This window comes from Bison bison, unplaced genomic scaffold, assembly GCF_000754665.1.
Source record: "Bison bison bison isolate TAMUID 2011002044 unplaced genomic scaffold, Bison_UMD1.0 scf7180017864508, whole genome shotgun sequence".
Lineage (NCBI taxonomy): Eukaryota > Metazoa > Chordata > Mammalia > Artiodactyla > Bovidae > Bison > Bison bison.
In genome coordinates this window covers 15,322,481-15,334,913 of record NW_011495064.1, presented here as the reverse complement: position 1 = coordinate 15,334,913, position 12,433 = coordinate 15,322,481, and the positions used below count along the sequence as shown (strand labels likewise).

The 12,433-nt window shown below is 36.3% G+C and overlaps 2 protein-coding genes across 3 annotated transcripts in view; one reads left to right on the top strand and one right to left on the bottom strand.

The window, feature by feature from the left end:
- MEMO1 (mediator of cell motility 1) overlaps window positions 1-12,433 on the top strand; it is a 116,918-nt gene that overhangs the window by 77,083 nt on the left and 27,402 nt on the right. The window lies entirely within an intron of this gene.
- LOC104980939 (60S ribosomal protein L36a-like) lies at window positions 10,841-12,131 on the bottom strand. Its single transcript, XM_010829809.1, has one exon. It carries the CDS (start codon window positions 11,273-11,275, stop codon window positions 10,961-10,963), a length of 315 nt encoding a protein of 104 aa, XP_010828111.1. The 5' UTR covers window positions 11,276-12,131; the 3' UTR covers window positions 10,841-10,960.

The window sequence follows — 12,433 nt, the reverse complement described above, 5'->3', positions numbered from 1 at the left end:
CCCATTTTTAGTCTCGGTTATCAGTTGTAGCATGGCATATCACCTTAAAGTACTTTTTTTGTTTTCTTATGATTCTTTGGGCTAGAAATTTGTGTTCAGGGATGAGTGGCGACCAGTCATCTCTATTTCATTTGCTGTCAGGTAAGATAGGTTGACTTAGGCTAGAGGTTCCAGGGTGCTCTCACTTTCTGTCTGGGGCTTAATGCAGATTGTCTACTAGGCACCTTCGTTGTCATCTTGGTCCTATCTCCACTTGTTACTTTTCTTCAGGGCCTTTCTCTACACATGGTTTCCCTTTCCTGCTGATCTATCCTGAAGTACATGGCAATTCAGGATAGCAAGAAAGTAAGTAGAAATTTTAGGTCTCTTAATCTTTAGGCTTGCAAGTGGCATAGTATTACTTGTGCCATATTTTACTTGACAACGCAAATTGGAAGACTGGATTCAAGGGGAGGGAAAAATTGTACCTAACGGGAGGAGTGGCGTGAGCATTCAGATGTGGAAGGAATTTTGTTGATTATGTTTGTAGATAGCCTACCACGGTGGCACTGCAGTTAAATAGCTTTTCAGGAGATTATTTATATATGTATATCTGTCTGCTTCCCTTCTGTAGTATTTCCCTGACCTGTCCCCTATTCCAGGGCAGCTGGTCTACTCTGTATCTTCTGTACCCATCTCAGTACCTGGCACACAACAGGATCTCAGTAATTAATTGTTGAATAAATTAATAGCAATAGATAATAACTCTGGTGCCAAAAATGAGGTCAGAGTTTTTTAATTAGCTGCTTTTTATGTCATGAACCTATTTACATGTGTTTTTTTTTAAACTCCTTTTAACTGGGTATACATAGGACACTCCAGTACTCTTGCCTGGAAAATCCCATGGATGGAGGAGCCTGGTAGGCTGCAGTTCATGGGGTTGCTAGGAGTCGGACGTGACTGAGCGACTTCACTTTCACTTTTCACTTTCCTGCATTGGAAAAGGAAATGGCAACCCACTCCAGTGTTCTTGCCTGGAGGATCCCAGGGACGGGGGAGCCTGGTGGGCTGCCGTCTGTGGGGTCACACAGAGTCGGACACGACTGAAGTGACTTAGCAGCAGCAGGACTTTCCAGTATATGACTATGTAGTACTTCAGTTGACTAATTTTAAAACTTTTCCTCATTTTTCACTATAATGAAAATTATGATGGGCTAAAAAATTAAATATCTAAGTGTATTATTTATAATTCTCTTATATGAAGCATATTTAAAAGTGATATTCATTAGAGCTTTCTTTAAAAAAAAAAAGAGTAATATAGAGGAGAAAACAAAATGACCCATAATGTCCTTGCTCAGTTAAATCTGTCCTTTTAAAAAATGGGTGTACATGATTTAAAAGCGTACACAATGAGCACTGAAAGCCTCTTTTATTCTCCTCAGCAGTGTTTATTGACAGTGAATATTATTATGGAAATGCTAACATATATGTTTGTGTATGTGTGTGTGTGTGTGTATATATATATATATATATATAAGACTTATACATACACATTTTTGTGTAATTAAAATGTAAACAGGAGGTTGTATCTTAAGCATTTTATTTGGATCCTTTTTTCCATGTATTATCTTTATTACTGAAACTCATAATTTTTGATATTATATATAATTGCATTTGAGAGATATTAAGTTGGGATATGTAGAATTCATCTATCTTGGAAAAGCTATTTACTCTTAAAATTTGGAGAAGTAAATGGCAACCCACTCTGGTATTCTAGTCTGGAAAATCTCATGAATGGAGGAGCCTGGTAGGCTACAGTCCATGGGGTCGCAAAGAGTTGGACTCGACTGAGCGACTAACACACACTCTTAAAATTAACAACATGATCCCACTTCTTTTTCTTTGCATTTTACTCTATTATCTTTCCCTCCTTTTATTCCTTTCTCTGTATTATTCTCATTTACTCTTTGTTTACCGTTTAAAATTTTAATTGATTTTCGGGTCACTGTAAAATATATTCTTTATGACATAGAAGTCTGTGAATATTGATTAATGTAGATTTGTAAATATCCAACACCGTCAAGATATAGAACAATTCCTTTGCCTCAGTTTTAGTGCTTTTTCAGAAAAATGTGCAAAGTAAATAGTGGAATTCTTTAGTAAATTTCAAAGTGTTTGAGAAATATGGCCCTGTAAAAATACTTACGTTTACTGTAAAAATATATTTTCAGCCATATAATACTTTTTGTTACTGCTAATATTTTTGTAACATGGACAGCTTGAAAGCACAGTACAGTGTATTTAAATCTTTCATCTTAGGTTTTAGGTTCAAGTCAATCTTAGAAATTCACTGTGGTTAGGATTTGACAACTTCAGTACTTATATCATTATATATATTTAAAAAAATATTGATTTTTGTATCGTTTATCCAGATTGTTAAGCCTAACTCTTGTAATTTCTTGTGTTTATTCTTATTAATTATATTTTTGAGTTCCCTGAGTGAGAAAACTACTATCAAATGCCAAATGCCAAATGTATGGTATTAATTACTAATAACTGAACTTTTTCCTGTTCTTAATATCTTATATTAGTATAATATATTTGTTAAAATTGAGGAACCAGTATTGATACAGGATTATTAAGTAAAGTTCATAGTTTAATTCGGATTCACTCTTTGTGTTAGTATAGTCTTTGGCTTTGCCAAATGCTTCATTTCCTGTCTCTCTAATAGTCCCATGTAGAGTAGTTTTACTGTCCTAAAAATCCCCTGTGCTCTACCTATTCCTCTTCTCTCTTCTCTCCATCTCCATCTAACCCCTGGTAACTACTGATCTTTTTATTGTCTTCCTAGCCATATAGTTTCTGGAATATCGTGTAGTTGGAATCATGTAGTATGTAGCCTTTCCAGGTTGACTTCTTGAACTTAGTAATATATTATCAAAATTCCAAGTCTTTTTATGGCTTGGTAGCTTATTTTTCTTTGTTGTTGAGTAATAGCCCATTTTATGGCTGTGTCAGTCTTTCTACTCACCTATTAAAAGATTATTGATATCATTGGATTAAGTTCAGTTCAGTGGCTTAGTCATGTCTGTATCTTTGCGACCTCATGAACCGCAGCACGCCAGGCCTCCCTGTCCATCAGCAGCTTCCAGGGTCCACCCAAACCCATGTCCATTGAGTCAGTGATGCCATCCAACCATCTCATCCTCTGTCTTCCCCTTCTCCTCCTGCCTTCAATCTTACCCAGCATCAGGATCTTTGCAAATGAGTCAGCTCTTCATATCAGGTGGCCAAAGTACTGGAGTTTCAGCTTCAACATCAGTCCTTCCAATGAACACCCAGGACTGATCTCCTTTAGGATGGACTGGTTGGCTGTCCTTGCAGCCCAAGGGATTCTCAAGAGTCTTTTGCAACACCACAGTTCGAAAGCATTAATTCTTCGGTGCTCAGCTTTCTTTATAGTCCAACTCTCACATCCATACATGACTAACGGAAAAACCACAGCCTTGACTAGACGGACCTTTGTTGACAAAGTAATGTCTCTGCTTTTTAATATGCTGTCTAGGTTGGTCATAACTTTCCTCCAAGGAGTAAGCGTCTTTTAATTTCATGGCTGCAATCACCATCTGCAGTGATTTTGGAGCCCAAAAAGATAAAGTCAGCCACTGTTTCCATTGTTTCCCCATCTATTTGCCATGAAGTGATGGGACCCGATGCCATGATCTTAGTTTTTGAATGTTGAGTTTGAAGCCAGATTTTTCACTCTCCTCTTCCACTTTCATAAAGAGGCTCTTTAGCTCTTCTTCACTTTCTGCCATAAGGGTGGTGTCATCTGCATATCTGAGGTTATTGATATTTTTCCCGGCAATCTTGATTCCAGCTTGTGCTTCCTCCAGCCCAGCATTTCTCATGATGTACTCTGCATAGAAGTTAAATAAGCAGGGTGACAATATACAGCTTTGACGTACTTCTTTTCCTATTTGGAACCAGTCTGTTTTTCCATGTCCAGTTCTAACTGTTGCTTCCTGACCTGAAACAGGTTTCTCAAGAGGCAGGTCAGGTGGTCTGGGATTCCCATCTCTTTGAGAATTTTCCACAGTTTATTGTGATCCACACAATCAAAGGCTTTGGCATAGTCAATAAAGCAGAAATAGATGTTTTTCTGGAACTCTCTTGCTTTTTCCATGATCCAGCGGATGTTGGCAATTTGATCTCTGGTTCCTCTGCCTTTTCTAAAACCAGCTTGAACATCAGGAAGTTCATGGTTCACGTACTGCTGAAGCCTGGCTTGGAGAATTTTGAGCATTACTTTACTAGCGTGTGAGATGAGTGCAATTGTGCGGTAGTTTGAGCAGTCTTTGGCATTGCCTTTCTTTGGGATTGGAATGAAAACTTACCTTTCCACTCACCTATTAAAAGATTATTGATATTATTGGATTAATATCTGTTATATTTTTTACCATTTTCTATTCGCTGCTCTTGTTCTTTCTTTTCTTACTCTTTTTCTTTTTCCTCTGATTTTAATTGAACATTTAATATGAGTTCATTTTCTTTCCTCTCTTAGCATAGGTTACACTTCTTTTTGCTTTTTTTTGTGGTTGCTGTAAAATTTGCAATGTACATTTGCAACTGACACAAGTACACTTTCAAGTAACACTGTACTGATTCATGCAGTGCAGGTATCTTACAGTATTCACAATTTCTTGTTCTTATCCCTTATAACATCGTTATCATTCATAAGCTATAATTATCAAGCACATTATTGCTGTATTATTTTGAACAAATCATTATGTTAGATCAATTAAGAATAAGAAAAAAAATGAAATATACCAAAGATGTTATTTTAGATTCTTTTATTCCTTTCTAATATGCTTCTTTTCTTCTATGTCGATATGAGCTTATGAACTATGTCGTTTTCCTTCTCTCTGAAAGACTTTTTACCACTTCGTGGCTCTGATTTTATTATTTAAAACTTGCTATTTGGGGTTGGACAAAGGATTTCTTTTATCTTTGCCACCTCCTCAAGAACACACAAGAGAAAAAAAAAAAAAACAAACACACAAGAGATGTTTCCTTTTCCAGTGTTTCTGTTAATCACAAATTAAGAATAATGTATTTTATTTATAGGGAGTAATTAAGTAGGCTAGTAAACAAAACTCATTTTGACTCCATATGGTAATTCCTCCCTGTCTGGTTTTACTAGTTTGATGTAAAGATTTGATTGTTTTTAAGATATTTACCTTTATTTTGGGGGGCTCCAAAATCACTGCAGATAGTGATTGCAGCCATGAAATTAAAAGACACTTACTCCTTGGAAGGAAAGTTATGACCAACCTAGACAGCATATTAAAAAGCAGACAGATTACTTTGTCAACAAAGGTCTGTCTAGTCAAGGCTGTGGTTTTTTCAGTAGTTATGTATGGATGTGAGAGTTGGACTATAAAGAAGGCTGAGTGCCGAAGAATTGATGCTTTTGAACTGTGGTGTTGGAGAAGACTCTTGAAGAGTCCCTTGGACTGCAAGGAGATCCAACCAGTCCATTCTGAAGGAGATCAGTCCTGGGTGTTCATTGGAAGGATTGATGTTGAAACTGAATCTCTAATACTTTGGCCACCTGATGTGAAGAGCTGACTCATTTGAAAAGATCCTGATGCTGGGAAAGATTGAAGGTAGGAGGAGAAGGGGATGACAGAGGATGAGATCGTTGGATGGCATTACCAACTGAATGGACATGGGTTTGGGTAGATTCCGGTTGTTGGTAATGGATAGGGAGGCCTGGCATGGTGCGGTTCATGGGTTGCAAAGAGTTGGACACGACTGAGCCACTGAACTGAATTGAACCTTCAAAATTTAAAAATTTGGTTAATCTAAATTTTTCAGATACGAGTAGTGTTGCTTAATTATGCAGGGAATAATGAGTGATGCAAAAACAAGTAAATATTGTGTGTTTCTTCAGCATATAGTCCAGTTGGAGAAATAAGAACTGTATATAAATAAATGTAATATAATTCAAAATGTTATAAGTACAATTGAAGAGTTTATAGAAACAGAAAAAAAAGGTATGAAGATGATAGCTGAGTTAGGGGAGCACAGAGAAGGCATTGTGAAGAAGATGATATTTGAGTGTACTTTGAGGATGGCTGTAGTTTTCACAGAATGAGGCAGAATTTTTTGTTGGAAACAGAATACTGTAAATATAAAATGCAGAAGTAAGAAAGCCCAGGGCTAATTTTAAGAGCAGGAACCTATTTGACGTAGCTTGTGGAAGTTACAGAAGTCTGGGTTAGTAATTGAGGTCTGTCTCTAGATGACTTTTGTTTGACCTGCATAGGTAGAAAAAGTTTTTCACCGATATGAATGTTTTTAGTTTGATGTTGATCCTGCCACTTCTTGTTATCGTATATCTTATCTGACCTTTCACACATATATGGTACCAACATGGGCCTGGAGACATTTGAGTAGGTAACCTTGTAGGGGCAGAGAGTAAAAGGGCCAAGATTAGAAAGCTGGAACGGTTGGTTGGGACAGGATTATGAAGGACATTAATGTCATTTTAAGATATTTGTATTTTATTCCATGATTGTTATAGAGCTAGTAAATGTTCTTCAGAAGGAGGGTGATGATTAGAACTTGACTGTAAGAGTATTCTTCTTTGATGTCATGATGGTACTGTGAAGGATGGATTAGAGTTGGAAGAGGTTGATAGAAATAGTTTAGAAATCATGGAGGCTTTGGACTAAAGTAATAATGGATAAAGCTGAGCAGGTTATGGGAGAATGAAGAAAACTTGGTAAATATTTCTGTGTGGGAGAGTAAGATCATTTTAAATACTTTTAACGTGTAAGAGTGTACAATTATCAGAGATGGTCAAGATGTTAACTTTTTGGTGTAAACCAGGTACAATTTTAGGAGAACATAGGGCATGGAAATGTTGACTTGTTTCCATCAAAATACTGGAATGTTTCTGTAAAAATACTGGTGTGACCATAATTCTCAAAGCTGACTTGCACCAGTTCATCATAGTACTGTTTTGCTTCAAACAGTTGAGTTTCCATAATAGAGTTCAGTAAGATTCTCTGGTACCTGAAATATGCCTGCCCTTGTAAAATCTTTTTTTACTAGTTTTCCTACAGGAATGGAAATTCAGAAAGGTATACCCTTTGAAATTAATATTGATAGTCTCACTGTATTCCCTTACCTGATCAAACAGTAAAGATTTATAATGACTTAAATGTTGATTTTAGTTGTCACTGACAGTTTACCTTCTCCCTTTTCCCTCTCTTTTTCCCCTAGTTTCTTTGACTCTGCCTGATGTTTTCTGGGTCTTTCTAGTTTATTCTTTCTCACAGTGAGTCAGAGTATTCTGCATTTAATCTGTATACGTATCCCTGTCGTTGAAGGTGAATTTGATCAAGAGGAAAAGATTAGCGGAATTGTTCCACATAGGGTTCCCTAAAACTCCACATTATGATTTCTTTCTGTCTCTGTGCCTTTAACACCTTTTTTGAGGGTTCCACGACCAGCCTCACTTGAAGGACTCATAGATGTATCATGACTATGGTTTATTAGAAAAGATGTGATACACAATAGGACCAGCAAGGGACAAAAGATGTGTCAGGGAGAATCTGGAGGAATCCAAATGTGGGCTTCCAGCATTCTCCCTCCCATAGGGGTGGGCTGAACAGTACGTGGTTCCTCCAGCACTGTAACAAGCGTACAGTGTTTCTGGCCAGGGACGCCTGCTTTAAGATTCTAAATCCAGGATTTTTATTAGGGGCTAGTCATGTAGACATAAAACTAAAACTATAAAACTATGCTAAAACTCCCAGTAGGAAAGCAGGTGTTTGCCATAATCACATAATTTATGAACAATCTAGGCAAGCTGGTACTGTGTCCCAAGTGGGTAAAAAGAGCCTTAATCCACCTAAATAACAATGCAGGAGCCAAGTGGCTAGGTACCCAAAGGCCAGTCTTACACATAGGACTTTCTAAAGATTTCAGCAACAAATCTGCTGAATTTAACCCAGTTGCAGAATTCCCTTTCCACTTTCCCAGTTCCAGGCTGCCATATTGCCATTCCAGCTTTGTGAATTTTTGATTCACCTGAATACCATTTTAACTCTTATTATAGTTTAGGTTTGTACTAGGTCTTAAGATTCTTCTTTCCTTTCTGATTTGGCCTCAATCAAGGTCTTCAACTATTTAAAATGATCAGAGAAAAAATACGGTATGCTCTTGTGTAGTTACTCTTTAACAGAGTGGAATGACTTGTCTATGGACATGGAAAACAGCCTGAGATTTTCTACCCCCGTCCAGCTTAAATGACAGCCACAAGAGCAGTGTGACTTTCACATGTGTTCTTACCCTGTGACTTTCATACTCCTGGTCGTGTATTTCTGCATATATCGTTTTTTTTTTAATTGTCATTTATTGAGATTTTAGAGCAAACATGTTTTCTTTGTATACTGCTTAGTTTCTCTTTTTCATGAACATAGAAGATTCCTTTGGATTAGTACCTGTATATCAGGAAGAGAGCATTTTTTTAGAATTACAGAGCATGGAGTATCTCCGAAATAAATAAAATTGAATTTTTGATTGTAATGAAACAGTTTTTGTTTATGTGACCATGAAAAGGATGAGCAAAGAGGTACCATAAGACATTTGAGATGATTGGAATATATTTTATTTTTATCAGAGTAGACTTTTAGTATTTATCTACATATGTTTTATCCTCTCTTTTTTCCTTCTGTAAATATTTTCTATCTAAAAGAGGAGAGGAGAATAAATTATATAGCGCTATTGTGGCAACAGCTTCAGCATCTTAGAGATAAGAATAGCTTTTCTTTTGACTCGCTTAGTTATGGTTTTTTAAAAATTCTCACCTGAGAAGCTCTAGACTGCTTCTAAAATCTTTGGAAAGTTGGAAGGATTTGTATAGAAAAGAAAATTCTCATATTCATCAATGTTGTTCAGAGGAGAAATATTCAAATAAATGCCATGGAAAGAACAATCAAATAACTATTTGTATACAGTATTTGATCTAGTTTAAAATGTCACCACTTTTAAGATTTCAGTTATTTATATGCCACTAATTTAGTGAAAACTGCCATTTAAATGATTTTCTTATCACTTAGAATGTTCATATTAGACTTCATAGTTTTCTTCTGATGAAGACTTTTAAAATGTATGCTTACCAAGTTTCAGATGTTCATATAGTATTATTAACTATAACATTAACTATAGAACTATGTTAGCTACTGAATTCACATTTTTATGTTAGAATTTTTGCATTAGAATTTAGACTTTTTTGTACTCTGTACCAGTAGACGCATTGGTGATAAAGTGATATTGTTTGTTTTTAAGGGGAGTGCTTCACTATTGGTTGTGTGATTTCAGTTTTTTTGTTTGTTACACATCTTGGATACAGTAATTTTCTGCAGCATAGGTTAAGCATAGGACAGAAAAAGAAGGGCTAAAACTTTCATCTGTATTACTAAAGTGCTCATAGGTATTTTGTAAGGTGGGTTTTATTAACTTTGTTTTTATGGATGACGGATGATAGTTTAAGTAACCTGCTGCAGGTAGCAGAGATGGATTTTCTTCCTTTTTTTAAACAGTTTTATTGAAGTTTGAAGTATGAATTTATATCCTATAAAATTTTTGATGAATTTATAGAATTGTGCAGACATTTTCACAATCTAGTTTTTTAAAAAAGAATATTTTGTTTATTTTTATTTATTTGGCTGGACTGGATCATAGTTATAGCATGTGGGATTTTTAGCTGCAGCGTATGGGGTCTAGTTATTTAACCAGGGATTAAACCTGGGCTCCCTGCATTGGGGACACTAGGGAAGTCCCTCACAATCTAGTTTTAACATTTTTATCACCCAAAAAAGAAACCTTGTGTTCATTTGAGGACAATTTCTGCTTCTATTCTCAACCTCAGGTACCCATTTACCTTCTTTCTCTGTAGATTTGTATTTTTTGGAAATTTTAAATAAATGGAATCATACAATATGTAGTCCTTTGTGTTGGTCCTTTTTCACTTAGCATACTGTTCTTGAGATTCATCCACGTTGCATTGTGTATTAATGGTTCATTCATTTTTTATTGCCAAGTGGATATTCCATTGTATGAATATGCCCCATTTTGTTTAACCATTCACCAGTTGATGGACATTTGGGTCATCTTTATTTTTGGCTATTAGGAATAATGTTATAAACATTCTTGTACAAGTCTTTATATGAATATGTTTTCATTTCTCTTGAATAGGTACTTGTGAATGGAATTTTGAGTCATATGATAAGTCTGTGTTTTTCGTAGTGATGGCACCATTTTATATTCTAGGGAACAAAGCATGAGGGTTCTGTTTCTCCATATTCTGGCCAATACCTGGTATTGTCAGTCTTTACATGACAGCTCTTCTGACAGATGTGTAGTGTAAGCTGACTGTGGTGTTAGTTTGCCATCTCCCCAGTGACTTATGAATTTGAGCTACTTTTCATATGATAGTCATTTGTGTATCTTCTTTTGTGAAATGTCTGTTCATATATTTTGCCCTAGTTTTAATTTGATAATTTATCTTTTTACTTAGTTATGAGAGATTTTTGTATTCTGGACATAAGTTTTTTATTGATACGCAAAGATTTCTTCCCATGGTATGTCTTATCTGTTTGTTTTCTTAATGGTGTTTATTGAAGAGCAAATGTTCTTGATGGATTCAGTTTCTTTCTTTCTTTTTTTCCTTGTATGGATTCCACTATTGATATCAAGAAATCTTTGCCTAATCTAGGGTTACATAGATTTTCTCTTCTTGAACATGGTCAGCAAACACAACCTGCAGACCATATCTAGCTTGTTATTTTTTTATTTTTTTTTTTAGTAGGAATATCACTGTATTTATTCTCATTCAGGCAATTTTTCTGTAACTTCAACATTTTCCTCTCAAAACATAAGAACAAAAGAATCCCAAAGCTTAGAACTAGATCACTTGGTCCTTTCTCTTCTTATGTCCTCCAAGTTCAAAATGCTTGCACCTCTTAATGGCCAGCATCCTCTTGGATCTGCAGTTGGGCTCAACGCATTCAAGTCTCAGCACGACCTCCTTGGTGGTTTTAGCCTTCTTCCGGAAAATTGGCTTGGTTTGCCCACCGTAGCCACTCTGCTTCTGATCATAGCGCCTCTTTCCCTGGGCATACAGGGAATCTTTGCCCTTCTTACACTGGGTCACTTTGTGAGGCTGATGCTTTCCACACTTCTTACAGAAAGTCCTGCGGGTTTTAGGTACGTTGACCATCTTTGCAGTAGAGGTGTCTTCGCGGTGCAAACGAGAGACCCGACGTCCACGTTCCTGCCTCGCCGGAAAGGGTCTAGCTTGTTATTGTCATGTTTTGTGGGAGCATAGACACACCCATTCATTTACCTATTGGCTGTGGCTGCTTTCTTTTTACAGTAGCAGTTGAGTAGTTGCTAAAGAGATTGTATAGCCCAGAAAACCTAAAGTATGGCCCATTTCAAAAGATGTTTGCTGAACCCTGTTCTCTGAGTGTTACACTTTTAGCTTATAATATAGTTGTGTCTATGATCCAATTTGTGTATGGTATGAGGTAAAAGTCTGACTTCACTTTTTGTCCTATGGATTATGCAATTATCCCAATACTATTTGTGAAAAGACTATCCTGTAAGTAATGAGTCATTTTCTTTTTGCTGCTTTCACGATTTTCTCTTTGTCTTTGGTTTTCATCAGTTCATTGTGCTGTATCTAGGTTGGCAATCTTGTTATACTTACCTACTTTGGGTTGTTGAGTGTTTTTGATCTCTAGATAACTGTTATATGAAATTTTTCAGCCATTATTTTTTCTAACTTGTTTCCTGTAACTTTTGTGGGACTCTCACTGTGTGCATCCTCTTGTATTTGATGTTGTCTACACGTCTCCACTGCTCTATTCATTTTTCTTCAGTCTTTTATTCCCTCTGTTCTTCAGATTGGATAACTTATTTTGTCTTTAATTTTACTGATTCTTTATGTAATATTGATTCTCCTCTTCAGACCATATAGTGAATTTTTCATTTCAGTTATACTTTTCAACTCCAAAATTTCCCTTTGGTTCTTTTTAATGGTTTACCTTTCTTTGTTGATATTTGCTGTAGTCATTGTATAATTAAAAGACGCTTACTCCTTGGAAGGAAAGTTATGACCAACCTAGATAGCATATTGAAAAGCAGAGACATTACTTTGCCAACAAAGGTTTATCTAGTCAAGGCTATGGTTTTTCCTGTGGTCATGTATGGATGTGAGAGTTGGACTGTGAAGAAGGCTGAGAGCCAAAGAATTGATGCCTTTGAACTGTGGTGTTGGAGAAGACTCTTGGGAGTCCCTTGGACTGCAAGGAGATCCAACCAGTCCATTCTGAAGGAGATCAGCCCTGGGATTTCTTTGGAAGGAATGATGCTA

Coding starts and splice junctions, on each gene's coding strand:
- LOC104980939 (XM_010829809.1), bottom strand. CDS start 11,275: ATGGTCAACGTACCTAAAACCCGCAGGACTTTCTGTAAGAAGTGTGGA.